General features: G+C 43.9%; 1 protein-coding gene across 11 annotated transcripts in view; it reads left to right on the top strand.

The window, feature by feature from the left end:
- The first annotated feature begins 3,893 nt into the window (after nucleotides 1-3,893).
- The window catches only part of RAPGEF6 (Rap guanine nucleotide exchange factor 6), a 125,984-nt gene continuing 104,974 nt past the window's right edge, over nucleotides 3,894-24,903 (top strand). For all 11 annotated transcript variants that reach the window (XM_064724806.1, XM_064724802.1, XM_064724810.1 and 8 more), the window contains exon 1: nucleotides 3,894-4,042. In XM_064724806.1, coding sequence (XP_064580876.1) covers nucleotides 3,974-4,042 — 69 coding nt within the window. In that variant the 5' untranslated portion in view covers nucleotides 3,894-3,973. The remainder of the gene's footprint in view (nucleotides 4,043-24,903) is intronic.

The raw sequence follows: 24,903 nt of genomic DNA, 5'->3' as shown, positions 1-24,903 counted from the left end.
TGTACTAGATTTTTTTTAGAAGGAAAGCCATGATAGTCTTGAGTTAGAGAAGAAAGATGAGAGTTTAGCTTTAAAAAACTAAATGTTAAACTAGTATTATAATAACAGCAGAAAGATAATGATCTCACAGTTCTGTTTCTTCTTTTCTACTTTTACCATTATCCTTTGAACTGAAGCTCTGGAGATATGCACAGTGGGGAAAAGTAGCTCTAGTATTCAGATAATTTCATTCTTACTCTTGATTCTTCAAAAATAATTTGGTATTTCACTTTTAATTTTAGAAATGGAAATTTTGAGCTGCAAAATGCTGCCACAGCCAAGAGGTCAACATTCTTATGTAGCTACCTGAGCAGTGCTGTTCAATTTTCAAAAATATAACTTTCCTGCAAAAACTGAGCTCTTACAAAATTCCTAATGATCCCTCTGCCTCCCCAGTTTTTCAGAAGTTCAACATCAAAATAAGTATATATGGTACCTCTGTCTGAAGAGGTTCTTCCTATTGGGCATCCCAGAATATTTTGTTTTCCTCTAGTCAGGCAGAGAATTAATTTGTGTATCCTCCTTGTGGTATGTTAACCACATACTTAGCTAGCAGTTGTTGCCAAAGATGTGCACGAATGTCCAAAGGGATTTTTTTTCCAAAGCTAAGAAATTAAAACCAATAGCCCAACAGCCAGATTAGAGAATGAGAGGAAGGAAATTGCCAGGCTGTAACAGAACTCACAGGACACTAAATACATAGAATACATAAAAATAAAAGTTAAAAATATTTCAGTGCATGATGATTATGAATCTCTCCCAGTGGGAGAGGTGAGGAAGTTTTTTACTCTGAGGAGTCTGGGATGTGCACATGGTGGTAAAAGGCATTTCATTAAAAGGCATCTTTGGGAGTGTCAGCAAAGCAGAACAATTGAGGGAACATGCTGGGAGGAGGAGATGTACTCTGTAACTCAGCTGCTCTTCCCAAATTCACAATGCCTGAGGCAGAAACATTTCATCTCCTGAGACTGCAACTCATCTGTATTAATAGCAAAGCACCTCTGATTCTTACATGATACAGATACTGTTAGTTTTCAATTAAAACTTTGCAGTAAGTGATGATGCTTTACTTGTGCAGGGATACAATCTGGATAAAGAGGAAGCAAATTTTCCCCTCTGCATGAACAATAAGTGTCCTGCTTGGCCACTTCCCTTAATCCCAGCCCTGAAATTACTCGCTTGTGAAAGCCTTTTAATTGTGTTTAACCATGTCAGCTTTACCACGTGGAGACATTGGCTGTAACACCAGTAAGCAGTGAGGATCATGACACCGGTTTCCATTGTTGTCCAGATAGCTGGGAAATAAACCCTATGGCTGAAATAGCCCCTGAAATAATTGCAGCTATTAGAGCCATTACCTACCAAAATTCAGGTGCTTTTGGAGTGAGGGAAGGTCAGGTGAGCCAAGGAATTAAATTGGAATGGCAGCTTTGGTGCCCATGGAATACTGCTGGCTCCCTCACTGTTCCTGTGCCTGGGCTGGTGTTCAGGATGGGCATTTCTGTGCCAAAGAAAAAGGAATTTTTAGGCTACTAACTTTATTCCCATGGTGAGTGTCCACTTCTGTGTTATGGTTGTTGTAGGAATGCTGAACAGCTGGAATAGGTGATAAAATGAGTTCCCTTCTAAAAACCAAGAGGTCTTAAAATTATTTCAGATCCATGAGAACTGTGATTGCGTAGATCTCACCAAAATCTGGTGTTTTCTTGCTAGTTGTTAATTAGGTTTTTTCCAGCCACCTGCACCTGGAGAGTATTGACTAATTTTTACATGATCTTTAAAAATGAACTGAGTTGGTAAAGCTCTTGATTTGCTATTATATCTGATTTAAAATAAAGAATCTCCTAACAGAAAAGGATTCATGCTTCAGTTCTTTTCTTCTCCTTAGTTACTCAGGAGGACTTTTTCTCTCTCTCTTTTCCATTTGGTTTCTGGCAGGGAATCTCTGAAGATTCCCACACCACTGGAAACAATATTTTATGTACTAAAGTTGAAAGAGGATAACATGTTCTGCCAAATAACTAGTACAAACTTCTGACCTTTGGAAGAATAATAGACCTGATATTTGGAAATCATACATTTACAACAGAAGTTCAAAGAGAACAAAAAAAAAAAAAAAAGAAAATGAGTTTTGTTAGACTTCATGAGACTGAAACCTGTGTCTTTTCTGACAGTTTTGGGAGCATCTCATATTCTCTCTGTTGTGCATGAGGTGTAATGACTGTGATTTTAAGAGGAGCTTTTCTTTAGATCCTTGCTGTCCATCCCATGGTTATTGTGCCTGCAGATACCAGGCACAGCATCAGAACAGTTTGCACTGGAGGAAACGTCGTATTTCCTGAGATTTTTATGTTTTTGAAGAAAACAGTAGAAATATTATAAAACAACGTGGAAGGGACAATCAAGTCCTTGAGCACAACAAAGGTAATTGTGCCATAAAGGGCAAGTGGTGAAGAGAACGGGAAGGGGCAGCTGGAGAAAGGGCAGGAACAAAAACACTCTTGGTTATTAGACAGGAAAGAGGAAAAAGCAAAAGGGCAAACACAAGTTGTATGCCTGCAAAGCTTTGATCTCATAAATTTACAGAATCGGACTTGTAATAGGAAGGAAAATCTTGCGATGTGTGTTTGGTATGTGGCTGCTTCCTGTTGTCCCCGAGCGGCCGTCAGGGCCAGCAGTGCAGGGCTTGGAAGGAGTCTGTAAATCCCGCAGGACCCCGAGCTGTGGCAGCGCTTTCCTTACTAAGTATTCCTTATTTGTATTTAATGCCGAGCTGTGCCGGCGAGGCCGGGCGGGGCAGCGGGACCGAGCCCGGCCGGGCTCTGCGATCCTCTCTGGGCACCGCCAGGATGGGGCCGGTCCTGCAGGAGCGACCTAAGGCAAAGGCTCGGAGCAGCTCAGAAGCCACGGAGAGAAATCAACACTCGATGAACTGCAGCGAGAGGGAAAGGGGGAACGCACGCAAGCTCGGCAGGAGCGCTGCCATGACACCATGCCTGGTGTGACGCCTGCTCACGGGCACTGTGCTCCCAAGCGCTGCAGAAAACGCTTTCTTGCGGCTGTAATTGCTGCAGAACGCGCCTTGTGTCGGGTGCCCAGGCAGCACAAAGCGACTTTCACCAGAGCCCGGCGGCCTCCTGAGGGCCCGGCACGGCCCCACCGCGCATGCGCCCGGCCCCGCCCAACCCTCGCGAGCCTTCCTCCGCGCCGCCCGCCGGCCCCGCCCCTGCGAAAGCCGCCGCGGGTGGGGGCGGAGCTCATCACAGCCCCGCCCACTCTCCCTCCGCCCCGCCCCTCGCTCTTCTTGCTGATTCTCTGGGTTAAAGCGCCCGCTCTCGCGCTTTTCTGTACCGGGGGATGCGCGCCGAGTGACCGGGGCGGGGGGTCCGGGCGGGGGCGGCGACTCCCGGCGTGTTCAGGAGAGACGCGGGCTCGTACCCGGCCGCGGGGTTTCTCTCCGGACCCTCTGGCGCCGCGCCGCGGAACAACTCGCCCGTCCGCATCGCTTTGTGCGGGCGCGGAGGGCGGAGCCGCGGGGGCCGAGCGCGCGGGGAGTCCCGCTCGGGCCGGTAACTTCGCGCACGGAGCGCTCGCGCCGCGATGGGGAGCGGCGCCGGCCGCCCCGGGACCGCGCCGGGAGCCGCCGCCGCCCGCCCCGAGCGCCGCCGCCGCCGCTGAGCCCCAGGCGTCCCGAGCGCCGCCCGCCTGGTGAGCAGCCAGCCCGGCGGCGGGCACCGCGCCCGGCCCCGCTCCCGCCCCGGCCTCCCCCGGTCCGGGCCCCGGCGCGGGGAACGTTTCGGGGCGCGTCCCCCGCGGGCCCGGAGCCCGGGCAGGAGCCCCGGCGGGCCGCGGCGCTGTGACCGCGGTGTGATCGCGGCAGCGCCCCGCCAGCCGCTCCCCAGGCGCCGCGGGGCGGGGGGCGCCGGGCCGGAGGATGAGCGCCCCGGTGGAGCCCAGGATCAAACAGGCGCTGCGGAAAAAGCCCGCCGAGCGGACTCCGGAGGTAAGGCGGCTCCGGCTCCTTCCCAGCGGCTCCTTTTATTTACTTTCTCACTTTTCCTTTGCGTAAATCCGTGTTCCGACAGCGCGGGATCCGCGGTGCGCGCACAGAACGGGCTGGCGCACAAACTTCTGTCTGGAGCTCGGATATTTATTTATTTCTCTCCGAAGTCCTCTCGGGACCAGCAGAGGTTTAAACGCCCGGTAACACGCTGGGTACAGGCACAAGGCGCTTCATTAAGTGCTTCGGGGCAGCTCTAGGAAGAAGAATAGCAAGAAGTAGATCACCGAAAAGTAAAATGATGCATATTTCAGTGATGCAAAACTTATGGGAAAAGTTAGAGAGCTGAAAGGCTTTGCTTACCTGTACAGTGATGCAGATTTAAACAAAACCAAACTAATTATGCTGCCCAGGCTTCATAAAGATGTTTCTGCAGTGAGTGGGAGTGTAGAAATGTGTGAGGCTGGTAAGCTACAATAAAACGCGTTTTCCAATTAACTGCCTTCTCTGTCCCTTCCCCACAAGCTACTCTGTAATCAGCCGTGTATTTTTGGGAATGGTAATGCCATGGAGCATTAACTTAATAATGAAATAGGTTTGATATCATTTGCATTTGTTGAAGGTCTGATTGGAGTTTGTTTGCTTACTTACCCTTTGCCTTCCTTCGTTTCCCCTGCTGTGATTTTTTTTTTTTTTTTCATGTACTCGAGAATTAGTGCTATGAACTGATACACTCTTGACTTTTTCCCTTGGAGACTGGGAAACATCTGTTCTCCCTTGGTACTTCATGGAGAGCAGAATGTCCTGCCTGGTCTTCCTTATAAGTTAATTATGGAAGGGCTACTTAGAGAGCTCCTCAGAGGCTGCTCCGGGGTTCGTCCTAGCAGGACAGAGTCCCTACTTCCCTTTCAGCTCAGCTGAGTGAGTGAAATACAGATGTTCAGTCCCAATGGTTACTTGCTTTGGGATATCCAGCACATTCCTCCTTGTGTCTCTAAATTAACGATGCGGCAGCCTCAGTGTCCATTCTTTTTTCCTTACTTTTAGCGCTCCCCTCTTGCTTCAGAGCTTTCTTTCTCTTCAGTGGAGTCTTCAGTTAGCAAAATTCCTTTGCTAGTGTGGCTTGCAGTGTTGGGCAACTGGGTTCATCACAGAAGTGTCATTGAGGAGTTGGCATTCCGTGCTGGCTCGTCATGGCTTGGACTGTGGGGAACAGGTAATCTGCCTTGGCTCAGAACCCCTGCTCACCACTGCTCCTCTTTGCTGTACCAACCTCTGTGGCTCTGTAGGGCTTTTTGGTTTTTTTTCCCCAGTTTTTCCCCCAGCAGCCATCATGGGATTCCTTATGGTTGTCACCTTGTTTTGGCTAAAACGGCCTTAAAATAATTATTTTGCTTAACCTTGTAGTGTTAAACTGTCAGATATCACAGTGACTGACTGCTTGTGCGTTTCTGTGCATTTGTGTAAATTTCCATTGAGAGTGACATGAGCGTTGTGTGCAGGTTTGAATTTGCCAAGGTATCTTAATTGTGGGAAAAAAATCCAATCTTTGCTATCTAAGTAATAATACTTCTAAAATGATTTTTAAAATCTAAATTCCCTTGTAAATTTGACCCTGTTTTGGCAGGCTAATTTTAGAGACACTGCACAGTGAGACTACTTGTGATTAAAGTTAAACATGTACTTAAAACTTGGCAGGATTGGGTCCTCAGTTCTTGCTCCCTGTTGCTGAGTAGATAATTACAGTTAAATCACTTTGTTTTTTCTCAGGATACTTTTGTTTACATAGATTTAGAAAGAGAAACTTTTCCCTGATTTGATAGCAGGGGGTGCCCAGTCTGGAGCTGTGTTACCTGCTCAGGTACAAAGCTTGGAATCCGGTCATAGTGACACTGACAGATTTTCCCAACATCTGCTCTGGAATGTGAGGACAGATAGGGTGGGGAGTGAACTGGAGAAAACAATTACAATGCTGTTTATTCATTTATTTATTTATCTCAACATCCTGACTTGCCCTCCTTGCTCTGTAGGCTGCAGGACTTGGGGCAGGGATGCTGAAACCTGTTTAGTGCAGCATTAGGATCAGACCCAAATTCCGGGTGTCCCTGCACAGGATGAACAATCTGGTGACTCCTGCCTTGAAGTATCCAGCTGTGCACAGAGTGTGTGTGTGCCTTCATTTCTCCCCTCCTACTCTGGTGGGAAGGTATCATCAGTTCCTCCCACACGGAATCAGCTCTGTGGGGCTGCTTGCGCCCTTTGACTGCGTTTTTGTGCAGGAACCCCCTCAAATTCCCCGAGCCACTCTTGGTATTTTATGATAAGCCAAAGCTGCTCAACCACTTGAGTTTTAATTGCTTTCAGCCCCTTTCTGCCCCCATCTCTGTTTCTGATCCTGCAGTTTATATGAGCAATTTACCTGGGTATTTATTACAAATTACAGGGTTGGGGCTGTGCTGATCAGTAGCGTGGTCTGGTGCTTCATTCCTGTCATCTGTGCAGCCTCTGGAAAAATACAGATAAACACTCCCCATGCCAGACTTTCCTTACAAGTACAATTGTAAGGAAATAGTACAATTATCCATCTGATTTTGATTGTAGGTTTTTTCCTTGACAAAGCGTTTTAATTTCTAAGAATTGCAAAACTAAGCAGGGGGATATTAAAAAATTTCTATAATTTACCTGTTTTGAAATTTACCTCACTGTCTTGCTCAAGTAAATGTTTTAGTTCCTGATACTACAAATATTTTTGTTTGGAAAAATCTGTGTTAGGGCAAGTTTTCAGTGTTGTGGTAACATTCCAATGTTTGCTAATTGTTAAAGTGTATAAATTATGCATATTAGGCATGTACACACTTGATTTTTTTTTAGTTGTTGGTGCTCAGATACTTCATGCATCTTCATGAAGATGAACATGTAATCTTCTGTTTATTTTGCCAGGGGGAATTATTTTGATGAATTTGTAGGGGCTGTAGCAAAAATTTAATGATGCATACATTTTTATGTAATTTTATGTATGCATACATATTTTTTGTATGTTTTTTAAGTAACACAATATTGTGTTACTCTATTTAGAATCTTTTTTGGAACTATTGAAGGCTGGCAAATATTTTGCTCCCTTTCCTCTCTTTTGGTGCATCATTGGAGGTGCATATTGTTTATATGTGATGGAAGTGACGTCTCATGTGGACAGAGTTCCAGAATGTTTCCTAGTGGACTGATGCCTGTGTATGCAGCAGGTGCTGCTCTGGGATTTGAGCGAGTCCCATTTAGTCAGATGTCTGCTTTGCTGGGTCCCTGATGGCCTGTGCCCCTGTGCTGACACTGGAAATAAATCTGTGTACCTGTCTCTCAGGTATGGCCTGAAAGTGCACAATTTGTGAGTAATCTCTCAGATATTAGTTTTGATAGTAGATTATCCTAACAAATCATCCCTTCTGTCTTGTCAGAGGGAGGAAACTCTGGCAGTAGTTGGATACTTAAAAAAAAAATCATACCTCTACTTAAACAATAGGATTTTTTACACTGGTTTAATATTTTAATATATGCATTTTCCTCCCAAGGTTATGCAAATGCCTATGTGATGGTAAATCTGTGAGTGTTTATACATGCAGATCCTCCAGTTTTTGCTTGGGAATATGGGATTTACTTTGCAGTGTTCTTGTCACGGGTGGGGATATTAAATTGGTAATCTGGGAATATTTTAATAGGAGAAAATCTTTAGTTCAATGCAGTAGAAGGGAAGGATGAATGCTTATGCCACCATGTGTGTGCTCTCATTAAATATTTAATTTTTTTTGAGGCCCAGAATTCCTTATCAGATCCATACAAAGGCTGTGATGTTGGTCTTTGGGGGAGTTGTTCATGCTGCCACAGATAAGGACTCAGTGGTTGATAGGGCCAAACAGCAAATGATTGTGCTCCTTTTTCTTTGTCTTTCCTTCTCCTCCCCTCCCGTGAGCAGGCTCTCTTCCATTTTTAATGGAACCTCTTCCCAATATAGTATCTCTTTAGTTCTTCATGACTTTGTTCTAGACAGTGTTTACTTTCGTGGCTCAGAAAGCTTTGCTTTTATTTGACTTCAAAGAATTGGAGTTTATTTTTGTACTCCGAGCTCTTGTATTTTCCTAACTTCATCTTTTTGCAGTAATTCTTGATTAATGTTAATTCGACTTCATTTGGCAATACTAACTCTTTCTTCTCTTCCTGTTCCCTTTTTATTAATACAGTGGAAAGAGGAAAAAACCTAATTTGCAGAATTGTGTCATGACAGTGTCTGCTCTTTGGAGCGTGTATGTGATGCTTCTTGATGGCTTAGATGTAGAGAAATAGATCTGTGTGAATGTAAATCATGCACAAATGGTACATTGATAGGCATTATGAAATAGCTGTAATAAATAAAATAAATTATTGTTGACAGCATAACAAAGGCACTCTTGTACTGTAGCACAGCTGAGCCAAACAGAGGAGAACATCTGCTTCTTGTTTCCAGAAATAACTGGTATTTTGAAGTGGGTTTTTTTCATCCTTTTAATAATTTTCTGTAAACTCAGTAGGTGAGATGGGATTAACCATTGTAGAATTCTGTTGTTTCTAGAATCTGAGGTGAGCTTTTAGGAATGTAACTGTGTCAAGGTGTTGGCTTTGGATAGCCATTGAAAGTAATTAGAATTGTAAAGTCACCACAAAAGTGGGGATGCTTGCAGTTATTGTAAAGCCAAAATAAATTTGTGTGAAATGAAGTTGCAGATGCTGGTTTCTGTTTATGAAAAGCACCTTACTGTTAGTATGTGAGCCTCTAAAACAGGGCCAAAGGAGTTATGGACACCTGACTTCTGCCATAATTTTCTACTACTTAACCTCTGTCTTACACTTTCATTCCCAATTTTTTTGTGATCTGTTTTTTATAGGTGACACTTTGTAAGACTTTGTCATGCAGTTACCAGTTCCGGAGCTCAAACTGAAGATGAGCAGCAGCCAACTGTTGTAAAATTCTTGAGATTGTTGTGTGTCTTGGTGCTTTGGTGTCTTTACCAGAGCACCTCCTGAAACCTTGATCAAAGATGCGCTGACCAGTGCTGCACGACTTTGATCCCTCACCGTGCAGAGACTTTGCCTGGTCTTGGCAAGTGACTGTGCTGGGAAGCTGGAAAAGACCTTTAAAGTGGAAAAATCAGTTATCACTGGTGATAACCAAAGTGATAGAACACGTACTGACGTGCCTGCAATTTTCTGCTAATGAGTTCCTTCCTGGGCCCTTGTGTACCCTATGCCTTTCTGCACTCATAGGGTAGCAATTATCTTTTACAGTTAGAAAAACGTAAAACTTGTAATATGAATAATTTATAAGTAGTTCTGTGAAGGCAACAATTAGAGTTTTACTTAAGTTCAGTATGATTGAAAAAATCAAGTGCACAGAAATTGATTAATAGGCAAAAATGTTGAGTAACTGCAGCTTCAGAGAAAGGCTTGCATGTATGTCATTGACACCATATTCCATCAGCATTTGCTAGGACTAGGAAAGACCTAGACTTGTGACGTTTTCTTATATATTAGATGAGTCTCTTTACATAAAATGTGTTGTAAAGCTTTTTTATGGCCACCTACTAAAACCAAAGTTCAGAGCAGAGCTCCATGAGTGTGGTAGTGTGTTGTTAAGTTTCTTGTGTTATTCCCCAATTTATGTATTGTTCTCCCCTATTATGTGTAAAATGGTTTCGTTTCCCCAGTTTTTCCCGCCACTGCTAGCCTGTCAGCTAAGTTGCTATAGCAACTGCTATTCATAGTTGCCGATATGTATTTGCCCCTCCCCTGGTTTCCCTTATAAGTGAAAGTTGTTTCCTCCCTGTCCAGTCAATCACTCCCTTCCTCCTCCCAGGTTTCGAGAACCTTCTCCTCTCTGGAGATGGTGGTTGGCTGGGGTCCCAGGACACCTCCTTTACCTTTTGATTATTGGTCTCCATGGAGTGTCAGTTCTGTGAAGTTCATCCCCTCACCTTTCCTGATTGGCTCTGTCTGTACCCACCCCCTTGCTTTATAATCCTGTTTTCACCCCCTATGAAAAAACTTTTTCCCGGATGGTTTCCTGGTGTTTGGATGCGGCATCACCGTCAATAAACCGATGTTTAACCCCCGGGAAATGGTCAGTTCCGTTCCTCTCCTATACCAGCGAGGTACGCCAGTCCGCAGCCAGCACAGCCCGAGGCCCTCAGACGCCGGAAGGGTGCTGGCCAGGAATTGCAGAGGGGCGTCGGCCTTTCGCCCTCAGCTAGTCGGATTCTAAACTTCGGGCCACATACGTTCCCCTCTGCAGATGGCGCCCAACGTGGGGCTTTACCGTACCCCGCGGACTGGACTTTAAATCTACTAGCCGTCAGACTTCCTCCGGTGTCAGTGGACTAATCCGCCTGAACTTTTCGTTTGCAACGCTCTTTGATTAGGTGAACCCCGGACTCGGTTCCTCCCCTGCCCTTTTAATTTTCCCTGGGAGCTCTACGAGGGGGACTGCCGTCTGCCGCCTTTCGCGCTCGCGGTGCCCCGGCACGGTGGCGCCGGGCCCAGCAGCGGGGCTCTCGGCGCGGCGCTGACTGGTTGCGGCGGGCTCATTCAGCGCGGGGCGGCTTTTCCGCGCGGTTTGCCGTGGTGGGGTCGCTACACCCCCCACGATCATGGGTGTGGGTCAGAGCAAAACCCAAAAAGGAGTTTTTTTTGTAGTTAAGGGTTTATTACTTGGAAGAGGTTTTACTGCCCCCAAGAAAGAGTTGATAGTGTTGATTAGATGGGTATTTTCACATTTCCCTGAAGTTTCCCCGAAGTTGCGAAAGAGCCGCGCTTTTGGGCAGCCGTTGTGGCCAAATTAGACCAACAGGTTAACGCTGGGGAACCCCGGTTGTCTAACGTGGCATACTGGGCAAGCAAAGTATTAACTTCGCTGCGCCCAGCCGGGAGTTCACGAAACGATCTTTCTTCTTCTTGTTTGTTCCCTAGTTCTCCCAGTTCCCGCATCCTTACCCCCCGGCCCTCTCCCTCTTCACACAGGCAGGAGCCCTCGAAAGGGGTTTTAAAGGCCAACAAAAAGCAGGGAAACCATTCTGCCCCTGCTCCCTCTCGACCTGCTCAGCCTCCCCTTCCCAGGAGCCCTGCCCAAGTTCCTCCATCCTCCCCTTCTACCCCAGTTCCCAAGTCCCCAGTTTCAACCCCTAAGTTTGTTCCGCTTAGTAATGAAATTCCGCAAAGTAGCCCCTTTACTGTCCAAGATGGCGGGGACCACGCGGTCTCTGCCGCCAGAGCTTCTTCTTCTTCCGCTAACCCGTTCCTCCCAAGCACCAACCCCTTCCTTCACCCTGACCACACCCCTTGCCCAGTTACTCCTCTCTCATACCCTCCCTCCGTCCCGCTCACTCCTCAGCACTCCGCCCCACCTTCAGCTCCTCCTCAAACCCCTCCCCCGGTTCAGCCCCCCACTCCCTTCCCCCCGCTCTGTTTTCGTTTTTCCCTCCGCCTCCGAACGCCGTCCGGGGGGCGGAGAAGGGTACTTTGCCGCGCCCACTCCCTTGCCTTACGTCAGCGCCAAACCCCGCCTCAACCTCCTCCAGTTTCGGTTCCCACGCCACCCCCCCCAGCTCTCACGCTTTGTGTTCAGAGGAGGGGGGGGGGGAAAGCCGGAAACTGGAGCAAGCTCCCCTATTAGAAGCCGCTCCGGTAACATATCATCTACGGGAAGGGGGAAATGCACGGGCACAGTGGGTGCCTTTAGCACAGGTCCGAATAAAGGAGCTATGCAAAGCTCAGAAAGATTACTCCCGGGAGTCAGAATTCTTCCGGGGTTTGCTACACAATACCCTTGCTCAGGGAGATTTGGTACCGACGGATTTAAGGTCCCTCTTCTCTAGCCTGCTCAGACCCATGGAATTTAGAGTCTGGGTGAGGGAATGGAGGAGGGAAATAGTGGAAGTACTCCCAAGTTTTTGGGGGAACCTTACACTGTCCCATGACGCAGATGGTCAGTTAATTACCCAAGAACATCTTTTGGGTGAAGGACAGTGGGCTGAAGGGGCAAATCAAGCTAAAGCCTTATTCTCATCCCAGCTAGTAGAGACGGCCCGGGCAGCTGAGCGGGCCTTCTTTAAGTTAGAGGTAGTTACCTCCCAATGGGAAGATGCTGAGGTTTTGCAAGGAGCGCAAGAGCCATACATGGAATTTATCGAACGCCTATACAGATATGTGGAAGCGCAAGCGTTCGGAGAGGATGACAGGGAAAAAATGCTTGAACAGATGGCTTATAGCAATGCCAACGCTGACTGCCGCAAGGCTATAAAAACTCTCCCTCGAAGTCCTAAGCCCACAGTAGAAGCCATGATAGATGTCGTAGTGCGTCAAGTCTCCCTGGCCCCAAGGCCTAAGAGAACATCTGTGCATTTTGCTGAATGCCCCGAGCAAGACTTCATAGAGGCTGAAGCTTCCCCCGTGGCCGGTCCTTCTACTTCTGAGTCCGGCAGGAGGACATCAGCAACCCATCCCTGCCATCTCTGTGGCAAGGTGGGGCATTGGATGCCTCAGTGTCCCATGCGCCAAGACTACATGGAATGGAGGCGGAAGCAAGATAAGAAGAAGACAGAGGAAAAAGACCATCCAAATGAGTCAGGCACTTCATCCCGAAGCAGAGGATGCAGAAGGAAGCTGAGTCACAGGTTCAGGCGTGCTCGCGGTGATGGAGAAAACCCTCCCAAACACCATCAGTTTCCTCAGATGTTTACTTCTTCCCCAATGCTGAGACTGCTGCTCCTACCCCTCTCATCACTGAACTACCTCTGGTCTATTAATCCCAACCTCCCTCCCCCATTTCTTCTTCTTCTCCCGAACTGGATTTATTATTTGGGGCAGAACCATCTGTTTAAGTATTTTGCGTTTAACTGTTCACCTTTTGTCTTTTAGTACATTTCCCCAACTCACTTTTGATTTTCATCCTCCTAATTTGCAAGCTAGTCCAGAGAAAACTGACTGCGCCGAGTGCCACTGTCCCTTGCAATGTTCAGAAGACAAAGACACTCGTCATGACCAGCTGCGAGTTCCTGCATTCTAAGCTTAATTTGGACTTTTCTCTTCATTTTAATTTTTATTTGGTAGAAAACGGGGAGATGTGGTAGTGTGTTGTTAAGTTTCTTGTGTTATTCCCCAATTTATGTATTGTTCTCCCCTATTATGTGTAAAATGGTTTCGTTTCCCCAGTTTTTCCCGCCACTGCTAGCCTGTCAGCTAAGTTGCTATAGCAACTGCTATTCATAGTTGCCGATATGTATTTGCCCCTCCCCTGGTTTCCCTTATAAGTGAAAGTTGTTTCCTCCCTGTCCAGTCAATCACTCCCTTCCTCCTCCCAGGTTTCGAGAACCTTCTCCTCTCTAGAGATGGTGGTTGGCTGGGGTCCCAGGACACCTCCTTTACCTTTTGATTATTGGTCTCCATGGAGTGTCAGTTCTGTGAAGTTCATCCCCTCACCTTTCCTGATTGGCTCTGTCTGTACCCACCCCCTTGCTTTATAATCCTGTTTTCACCCCCTATGAAAAAACTTTTTCCCGGATGGTTTCCTGGTGTTTGGATGCGGCATCACCGTCAATAAACCGATGTTTAACCCCCGGGAAATGGTCAGTTCCGTTCCTCTCCTATACCAGCGAGGTACGCCAGTCCGCAGCCAGCACAGCCCGAGGCCCTCAGACGCCGGAAGGGTGCTGGCCAGGAATTGCAGAGGGGCGTCGGCCTTTCGCCCTCAGCTAGTCAGATTCTAAACTTCGGGCCACATACGTTCCCCTCTGCACATGAGGAGTGGCACATTGAGTATCATAGTGCTGGCTGACAGCTCTTAAGATTCAGTCTTGTTCACAAGCAGACTGTAGTTTCTGTGTTAATGAAGTTGAAATTCTTATTACTTTTAATGAAACAGTCATGAACCTTCTCTTTTCTTCCTGTGCTTCCCTGCCACATAGCTTTCAGTTGAAGGTAAAACAAAACCACATTTTTTTCCCAGCTGCTCATTAAATTAATGTATTGAAGCTCATGGTAAATACAGCATTGAAAATCCTGGAGGATTGTCCAACAAGCCTCAAAGCTTTGGGAAAACAGCATCTCTTCAGCTGCCAGCTTGATGAGTTAGGAAGTTTTTAGTGCTTAGATTTTCCTCTATTTTGCCTTATGCTTTAGGTGGGTAGTTGCCTCTTATTTTGTTTCTTAACACAGTGTAGTATCAAGAGTCTTCATCTCAATTAGACCTGTGGTTTTCCTGTAATAAAAAAAGCCAAGCATCCAAACTCTTAGGTTACCTCAGTAAATGCTGCTTGATAATTCATTTCATAAACTTTGTGTATGTAACTTGTTTTCTGAGTTGATCAAGAGTGGTGTTCTTTGACAGATATATTTTATCTTTTATTCCAAAAGTTCAGATAAATATCCATGGGTGCATGTTGGCAGTAGTTGTTCAGCCTTCCTGAATATCCCTGGGAAACCAGAGCAGGTAAAATGTGGTGTCCTGTTCCCCAAGACTGGGCAGGGTCTAATCTCTTATCTGAATAATTGGAATTAACCTCAGTTAGCATCTTTAATCTGTGACTGATCACAGGATTGATTTGGAATGCACAAAGTCTTACTTGAAAATCAATGTGTTTGGTTATTTTATGTTTTCATTGCCATGTGGACGCAGTTCTGTGCTTGTGGCTTACAGTTGAATTCTTGGCCAGAGGTACTCAACAACCTGGCTTATATCAGTAGCCAAATAATTCAGATTATTATTACTTGGAATCTTAAGTACAACACACTTTCTGAAGCTGAAATCAGCCCTAAATTAGTTTAACATAAAAAATAAAATTCATCTGTTGTTCAAATGAACCAAAATACAATATTGGAACATTTAACAAATGTTAATCTATGTAAGTATTCAGCTATATGGACTTCAGTATCTGTCTTGGGAATGTTTTTTACCTCTTTTTTAACTTTTTTTTTGAGTTTGTTGTTGAGCTTTCGTCAGCAAGCTTGAAGGTGTTGCTCATATTAGTCTTTGGATTATTTATGTCTCTGAGACACAAGTAAGAGTGTGCTAAGCCTTGTTCAATGTCCCTTGTTCACAGAGGAGGGGTCTGGTTTGGCTGTTCTGCAGCTATTATCTGGCTGGAATACCTGCAAGGGAACTTCACCTGTAGTTCTCAGAAATAAGGATTTTTTCCAGCTTTCTTAACAGTAAAGCCTGTTGACTTTGGTCAAATAGAGATTTATGTTTTCAGTGAAATAAATCAAGTTTCAGGGCACTATTTTAGCTTTGACTGCATTTACTGGTTTTACTAAGTGACTGTTGACAAATAGATTTTTCATAGAGTCTGTCTAACTAAGTTTTCTGGTTCAGAATTTTTGCAATATTAAACAAGTAGAGAAAATCAGCATGAATGTTTTGGGATGGGTGATTTTTTTTTTTTAATTTTAGAGTCTGTGTCCATATTAACCTGTTTTGTGGGTAAGGATGTTGAGCACTGTTCTGGAAAGGAAAATCTGGGCAGGAGTGAAAGAATTAAAACAAACTGTGATGGAGACAGGGAAACATTGTGATGTTTTAGTTGCCTTGGAGTAGGTGTACATAATTTGTTAATTATTTTTGGAAGATCATTGTGAACCACAGCTGTTAAATAAAAGGAAATCAAAACCAAACCCACAAAAACAAAATGCCAGATAAAGTAAACTTTTTATTAAAACTCTGAGAAGTAGTTTTAGACTGAACATTCATTGTTTATCACGTGGTGTAGGTGGAACATGCATATATTAGTCCATCTAATAGCTGTGACTTTGTAGTTTCTGATCTCCCTGGCAGCTGGGGGATGATCAGGGCTTCTTCATTGATTCCATGAGTATTTGGTGCTCCCATCATTGCAGTGTAAATTCATGGGCATTGCTCCTGGAAGTGTCCCTGTAATTGGCTTGGAGCAGTGGTGTGAAATCTGGCTGGGGCCATGTTGGTTTCTGAAATTCCTTCTCTAAATAAGGGTCTATGAAGGGTCCTTGAGACTGTGTTGCTGCTGCTTTCCCTGGCGTGGGCAGACCCTGGGTTTTGTTTGTAGGGGTCACAGGAGCTGTGTCTCTGAGCCAAACATTTCGGCATCCTCTGGGAAGAATATTGGCAGGCTTTAGCCTCTCCTTGTGCTGATACTGATACCTGGTGTAGTGGGGCCTCTCACCTCTTTGGCACAGAATCACACGATTGGAAGAGGTCTTTAAAACCATCATTTTTCCAGCCCTCTGCCATGGCTGGGACACCTTCCACTAGACCAGGCTGCTCCAAGCCCTGTCCAACCTGGCCTTTCACACTTGATGAGGCATCCATGTTTCAGTGGCTCACCTTGTAAGAGCAGAAGTGCACAGATGTTTTGTGTCTGTGACAAGTGATGCTGTTTGGTTCTCTGCACCAATTGGAAGGGTTATTCTAAATTGTCTGTGCTGGCCCTTTATTCCTACGTTTCACTCTGCTCTTGGGCCATGACTAATGAAAATTCCTCCATCCAGTGTAAAGTCTGCTCGCCAGAACATGGATGTATTAAAGAGGAGATGAAATTACAGTGCACTAATAACCCTGTGGACAATGGCTCATGTATATTGGCATTGTTTGCAGAAAGTTGAGGGTTTGTGTGTAGTGAGTCACTGAGTTACACATGACAAGGTAAAAAGCTGTTCCACCATCCTTGTTTGTCTCCTGCATGTAATTTCCAATTCTGATTCATTGAAATGAAGCGGTGAGCAGGAATGTGGTTCTGTTATGGGATACAAGTGAGTGGAGTTCTTAAAGCACTGGCTCAGCCTTTTCAAGCATGAGGTGCCCCTATTCCCAGTGCTAGTCCAGTTTACATGGAGAAATGTGAGTGCAGTTGGATCTAGCTGAGAAAGAGCTACAGGTTAACCTTGGGGAGCTTGAGGAATTTTATTAGGATCAAAAAACATCCTGAGTTTAAAGGGATCCACAAGGATCATTGAACCCAGTTCTGTCCCTGCACAGGACCATCCCAAGACGGAGTGGGACTGATGAGCACAGCTGGTGGCTTCCAGTGTTTCTTGTGTCTAAGTCTTGGTGAAATTGTTGAATCTGAACATTCTACTTGAGCATAATGGTTATGCAGTATCTATTGTGTGTAGTTACACAAAAAAGAGGCTGTTGCCTAATCTAACTTGCCTCTGCAGGTTGGGGTTCATCTGAAGGAAGTAAGGCCGCACCAAAAGTGGTAAGAAAACATTTTGGCTTTGTAATTTGTGTGTTAGTGTCTCTTGCTTTCTATGACTCGTAAATGTGCCTGTTTATGTGTGATGCCTGCTGCACACCTTGTGTATATAATTTTCAGATATCTCTCCTCCAAGATATATGTACACTAAGGATTTTAAAGGAAATTATATTCTAGGGCACTCTTATATGTATGATTCTTGTATGAGAGGAAAGAAGATGGTCATGATCTGTGTGTGTTGGTGGTTCTGCAGAGCGAGATAGGTCAGAGGGTGCTTGCAGGAATTCTGCTCTCAGACCTGGGGGAGGAACTTTCCCTATCAGTGATGGCAGACATCAGTGTCTTCCTTCTGGGAGAGCAGTCCTCAGCCTAAAGGAAATGCTCTCGAGTACTTTTACAGAATCTCAGAATCACTGAGGTTTGAAAAGACCTCCAGGATCAAGTCAAACCATCAACCCAGCAGCACCATGTGTTCACCATTAATCCATGTCCTTGAATGCCTTATCCACAGTTTTTTTGAATGCTTCCAGGGATGGTGACTCTTCCACCACCCTGAACAATCTGTTCCAATGCTGGACAGCCCTTTCCATGAAAAAGTTTTCCTAATATCCAAGCTAAATGTCCTCTGGTGCAGCTTGAGGTAATTTTCTCTTGTCCTGTCACTGGTTACCTAGGAGAAGAACTTTGTGTCCTCCTTTAATCAGTCCAGAGTCTGGTATGCGTAGGAACAGTTTGTCTGAAAACACTGTTGTCCAGGTGTGGCTTGATCTCTTCTTATTGCTTTTTTGTTTTCCTTTTTTGAGCTTCTGCTGTTACAATCCTAGCACAGAGTGATTCTCAGGCACAGATATCATTAGCATTGTGCCTCTTGGTTGAAGGAATTTGAGAATCTGGTGTGAGTGTAGGTCAGAATATTTAACCAAATGTTTTTAGAATACCACAAGTTCCTAATCTGCCTGTGAAGTTATTCTCAAAGCACAGTCTTCTGCAAGTCTCCATCCCTTTTCCTTGATCTTGTTCAGGAAGTTTGGTGTCTGATACTGATGCTGTTGTGCATCTGCCTTGGGGTGTTTGGTGTGCAGCCCCTGTCTCTGTTCAAGCTTTCAGGGGGATGTTAGGATACCCTGAGAGGGCTGCACATCCTTTCTGTTCTTTTTATTTATGTTCTGTTCCTAGGAAGTCTTTAGAAGGTTCAGTCAGTGGTTCTGGGGCTTTCTGGACTGATGATATATTTGTAAATAAGGCTTTTATGTTGGAGAGGTGATTGTAAAACAAACTCATTGTTTTCACTCTCTGGCTCAGGGCATACTAGGAACTTACAAAACTAGAAACTTACACATATAGTATGTAGAGATATTTTTCAAGCTATTGGCCAAAGTAACTGTAACTAAAAACCAGAGATCACAGCAGATTGTTTCATGATAATCTTCATACTAAATGCAGGATTAGGGCTCAGCAGATGTGATTGTGCAGATTAGGTCATACGCTGGTATTGATCAGATATTTCAAGGCCTAATTCTCTAAACTGTGTTGGTAGGATGGCAGTAAATGTAGCTTGTAGGGGACAGAAAAATGACTCAAATTTGTGTCCATTGCTGTGACAGAGGACACTCAGTGCTCCAGAGCAGCTGTGGGACCCTGAGAGCTGCAGCTGGGGGCAGCAGGCAGGGGGTGCCTGCAGTTTGCTCTGTGCTCCCCCCTCGCAAACACGGGGCTGGGGACAGGTAATCTCATACCTGGAACGTTCCCAGATAGGATTGGTTTGGTTCTTTCCAGAAGGTAATGTGACTTCTGCTTTGTATAAATCCTGTTAAAGGAGCATGTGGAGTTAATGTGTATTAGGGTAGCTGTTCCCAGTGATCTTCCAAGGACCATGTGAAATGTTATTGTTCCAAGATTACTTTTCCTGTAGTCCTGAAAAACGGTTTTTTCATTTAGTGACAGCTGTGACAGCCCTGAGAGTAAAACCAGAAATTATGGTGAAGTCTTGGAATTTTTTCATTGGAACTTACTTCCTTTAGTATGTACTTTTGCCCATGAAGTGGGGTCATGCACTTAGTTTTGTCTGTGGAGTGATAATTTAACTAAAAATTTTCACTTATGAATTAAAGTTTAAATATGTAATGTAATATTTTTCTACCAACCTATTTCTTATTGTAGTATCCGAATTAAAAAGACTTATTTCAGGGACTGGTTAGGTAGTAAAAGTGTGTTTTATGCTTAGTCTGACCTAGAATATGAGCCCACTGCCTTGTTACTGACCTTGCAATTGGAACTTCTTGGAGATACTAGAATAGAGAGAAAGGGCCAGAAAAGGGTGTGGAAGGAGGTGGGAGAGAACTGCAAGTATACTTGGCATTCAGAAAAGCTGCCAAATGGAAAAAAACCACATTTCTTTTCTGCTTTTGTTCTCCAAAAATGCAAAGGGTGGAGGATAAGCAGTCAAGATGTGTAGGTGTTAAATTCCTCATAGAAGCAGTATTAAAGCTGTAGAATATTGTAGTGAATAAAAAAGTAACTATAAAACAAATAATGATTTTCAGAATAAAATCTCTTCAGGTGGTATACCCAAACTTACTTTGCATAAGCTTCAGAGAGGAGTTTTTCTGTAATGTTTATTTTAACAAAATAATTTCTTGTGTCACATTGTGTAAGGAGAGCTGGATATCTGTCTGCAGTGCAAATAAATTGCAGGAAAGTAGTAGCCTTAGAGAACTTGTGTGAATGTCTAGTGAGAGGAAGCTGAGGTGCCGGTGCCCAGGTGAGGAAGCTGGGGCTTGTGGTGGTCTTGCCACTGGCAAAGAAGCTGCACACTTCACGGGACCATTGCAGATGAACTTCTAGTTTGCAGGGAAGTGCAAAACATTTTGCCAGACGTGTGCAAAAAAGAGTTTTCCTTGAAAAGTATATTGAGATTACCTTGATAAAGTCTGTTCAGAGCTCTGATGCCCTCCTTTTAAGAGACCTGATATTGCTGTAAAAGAACTCTGCTCATGTTAGTATTGCCAGACAAGTTGTTTTTAAAACTTGGAGGTCTTCTTATTTCAATGCCTTCAGGCTTAAAATACAGAGGGTTTTCCTTTGTTTGATGATACTGTGATACACCCTTCTTCCTCTTTTGAGCATTTCAATGCAGTATTTTGGAAATACCCTGAGTTGAGGGAAGCATGCACAAATTAGTTAGCATTCTGCATCTGGTTTCTTGAGGTTCCTTAGCTCTACTAATTATTGGTTAGCTTTTAGCATGTCAAGAGTGTAGCAAATTCTTGACGAAAAGAACAAAAATAACTGCCTTAAGGGATTCTCTCTTTGTAATCTTTTTGTGCCTGTTTAGCATTGACATTTAAGCAGTCCGTCCTTCAAAGACTGATCATTAATGAGCCTTGAATGATGATCTGAAGGGAAGGAATTCTTGTGGTGGTGTGTTGCATTGCAGGCACATACAGTTCCTTTTGGCCAAACATGAATTCCTATGAAGAGAGAGTTCCAGAGCTGTGGTAATGGTTTTCACTTTGGCAGTTTGTATTCGAAGAAGCTGAGGAGTGAGGTCTGTCCTTGTAAACCATTCATGGGTTTAGTGTTGAAAGGTGATGGTACTGATTTTGTTGCACTTCAATTCTGGGAGCTTTATGATGCTCTTATCACAAGGGGTTGTGCATTTCAATGGCCACCAGATACTGTGGGGAGATTATTCTACTTAAATCTGATTTATTGATCCTACATTTTCAGGGTTCTTTGTGATGTGTCCAGCCTCCAGTAGACTGTGTTGATTTGGCTGTGAAACTGTTCTTTCCAACTGTTGCAGAAGTTGTTTCTGTTCCTGTTTCCCATTTGAAGTAGGAAGGAAGCTGGCAGTCTGATGTCAGACTGCTGACCTTCTGTCAAACATGTTTACTGCTTCCCTTCTGTTGGATGGGAAAGCTTCCTTCAGGAAACTCCTGTGTGGATGCCACTATAGGTCACTTCCAACATGCTTGTCAAAGTCTTTTTGTTCTGGTTCTTCCAAACTGACATGCAGTTCGTACAAGGATGGAAGGGTATCATCCAGGTGTGATCATTAGAAATGATGTCTTATCATGCATATCTGGCCACCGTTTCATCCCAGTTCCTGAGCCACTGGGATATGTTCCCTGGTGAAGTCCACAGCTTAAGAGAGGAAATTCTTTCTCTTTTGTTTCTCCTCTGTTCACTTTCAGTAGAAGGCAGTTGTGGAGTACAGCAGACCTGTGCTTGACAGATGCTTCATAACCTATCAGAGCTGAGTACAGCCTTGTTTTTAAGAAAAACTGGGAATTTCCCTTGCATTTAGTTTGGGTCTCTCAAATGCAGCAAATCTGGCTCTGTAGAATCTGAAGTCATGGACTTCAGTGTTTAGTTTGGTGAATAGTAATGCTGCTTTGATTTTTCCCAAGCTCTGGTTTGACCCTAGTAGAATTTTTTTAAATGTATTTTTATATGAAATATACATAGCTTTCATGGTTGTGAATGCTGATGTAATAAAGTGAGAAGCCTTAGATATCAGGTCTTCCTTTACTTCTGACACTTGGACTGGGTGTACTTGCTAAGTTCTGCAGTGGACCAGCTGCCTGAGTGAGAGGCTGAGACACTAAATGCACAGCTTTTCAAGAAAACACACAACAGAGATGTCTTAACTTTCAGTGTAATTATGTAAAATGTCTGAGCTGCAGCACCAGGTCCTTCTGTTTCTCCTGCACTTGGGGGACAGTGATCTGGAGTGTGTGTTCTCCATGGCTGCAGGCACAGGCATGACTGTCCAGAGGCTGTGTGGTGTAATAAATATTCTGCTGCTGTGTCCAGACATTGCCTTTCATCACCCTCCGTGGTTCCTCTCTTTTAGTGTGAGCTGATGAGTCAAAAGTTGCAATATTAAAGGAGAGCATTGCATTGCTGCTTATAAATCCAACTTTGCTCAGATTAAGTTTTGTATTAGTTGGGTGGATTTTTTTTTCATCTTCAGTAAATGATGGTAGTTTTGCTGTCTTAAAACAGAAGTCTTCTTTTTAGGTGAGACCCTTGGTTTGTTTAAAAGTGGGTTTGTTGTACCTCTATAGAGGTTGTGGTTGGCTAAACACTGGAAGAGCAAGAGGTTGGAGAAATCTCTGGTGTGGTACATTACAAATTGTGTTGATCATGGTTTCCTAGGAATGAGGAAGGTGGTAGAATTGGCTTGTTTTGGTTTTGTAGTCAAGGCTGACTGTAACCTCTGGAGTTTTTGGTCTGTGTAAGGATTGAATGGCTCATTGGAGGAGAGGTTTCCATACATCTCCTATTGCACAACCCAGCTGAAGGAGCCCATGTCTCACATGTTATCAATTAGTACCTGTTTGATTTAGTGTGGAGGTGGAGGAGACACTTCCGTGGCACCTTGTCTGTAGGTCTGTGGATGTTAGTCACGAGTTTGTTGCGCTTTGTGAAGCTGGGTAACCTGGTGGGTAGGCTGCAGGATTTGGAGCTAGAAATTCCTGACTAACAGTATTACCTTATGGTTGATTCAGTCTCTTAATGGTATGCTTGTTTGTTGTTCCTCCTAATGTTGAAGTTGTTAATTTTCTTAATTAGAATTATTCCCTTTGTAATATTATGCATCAGTGATCAATGTAATGACTGGGGAAGTGCACAGGTATCTGTACCTCTGACACTTATTTGATTTGATTTCAAACTAGAACCCTGTTAACCTAGCTAGATAAATATGCATATATATATATATATATATATATATAACTCCTCAGTTTGGATCTGTAAGCTTCTTTGTGGTTTATGGCACAGGTATTGCTGAGAAATACAAAAGTAGATGTTGAAGTGGCAGAGCATCAGTTCCTAGAGTTCTGCTGTGGAGGTTTACATTCAGATGTTGCAGTGAGGTAAATCTGGCTAATTCTTTGCTATGAGCAAAGAATGCAATGAAAGAATGCTGATTAATCCTTTTTTCTTTGATGAGGGATATAGGTATGTTTGCCACTGTATGGACACAGTGAACACAGGCATGGTAACTTTTCTCAACATGTGAGAGGATATTGTAGTAGTTGAGGTATTAGTAAAGTTTGTGGGAATCTATATTCAGATAATTTAGACTCTTTAAGAAATATTGCCTCTTATACATTGCAGTAACTTTCTTGGATTGATCTATTTGCTAGTGCTTGGGTATCCTAATACCAGGATGCAGAAGAAATTACTGGTGAACGTATTACTGCTGTCCACTACAGGAATTCCTTCATACTTCATAATGACATTATTATGGGAATTAAGTAGCTAGAGGTTGATTTTCCTTCAGTGAAAAAATGAAAAAAAAAAAAAAAAACCCAAAACTGTGGGAGAGCGTTACAGTTGTGTGATATTTTATTCTCAGTTATAATCTCATAATTCTCTTCATGTTTTTCTGATGCACCAAAACATTTTTAGGCAGTTAATATAGCTTTATTCCTCTTGCTTACCTAGATACTGAGTGGGTGATTTAAATGACAATATTGATAAAGATCTCATTTTGCCTTCACTATTATTTATTTAGCAGGACCTAATTTCCGGTCAGACACGATCTTTTCTTGCTTGAATTCACAAAGAAGTGACAAATTACGCACAGAAAAATTGTAAATGTGCCATTAGAAAACTAACAATATTCTTATCCATTTGTATGGAAATCTGACAATCAGTATGATGGAAAAAAACTACAGTAAAGTGCATTTATTGTGTCTGTCAGTCCTTCTCTGTCAGATACCTGTTGAGCTGCAGAATGGGAGCTCAGTTATTCACTTGCTGCAGAGACATTGGGCAGAACAGGATGAAAACATTGACAGTGGAGTGTTTATATGTTACATATGAACCAGCAGTTGCTAGTCCAAGAGGGAGGAAAGAGAACAAGAAATAGAGCATTTTCTGCAGTAAGAGGAAAGTCATGTGTGACAGCTCAGATGTTTAACATGTCTGAGCTGCACTCAGCCTCACTCCCAGGCTCTCAGGATGGATAAGCACAGAACTGACCTTTGGATTTCATCCTCTTGCCCAGGTTTCTGTACCAAATTTCTTGTTTAATAAGAATGTACCTTTTTTTTTTCCTAAATGTTTCAGTCTTCTGACCTTTCCTACTACAATTCCTTCTTTTCTTGAAAAGAACATTTCAGATGTTGATGCTTTCCTCTGAAAAGAGCAGGGAGTTTCTTTGTGAATCAGAGATGATGTTTGTGGAGTTACAACCAAAAGGGTTTAACTGAAATATTGCTATTTGATGGATGCTTGTCCTCTGGAAGGGAGGTAGGTAATTCTGACAAGTGGTCAGCTGCTTGACTAACAAAGTGTTGATTGAACTGGAAGTCACCTATTTCTTTGGTGGATTTTAGGTGATTTTTCAAGAGCCTGGGTTAGGAGGCTGATTTTACAATCTTTGTACTATTTAAAAATGTTTGGTATAAAGTTTTGCTCGTGGATAGGGGATAATTTTGTATGTTCTGTTCTTCCGATCCTGTTGAACTTCAGGAACTTGAAAACTCAAGTTTTACAACTCCAAAAAGGCAACTTCCTTTTCTATTATCAGCATTTAAGTCTGAAAGATATTGTAAAATTAAGTAATGTGTATCTGGTAACTTTGTGGTACTGTTTTAGTTGAGGGCA

Source organism: Zonotrichia leucophrys, chromosome 13, assembly GCF_028769735.1.
Source record: "Zonotrichia leucophrys gambelii isolate GWCS_2022_RI chromosome 13, RI_Zleu_2.0, whole genome shotgun sequence".
NCBI classification, from domain to species: domain Eukaryota; kingdom Metazoa; phylum Chordata; class Aves; order Passeriformes; family Passerellidae; genus Zonotrichia; species Zonotrichia leucophrys.
The sequence above is the reverse complement of the archived record's forward strand: the minus strand, read 5'-3'. Positions and strand labels throughout refer to the sequence as shown.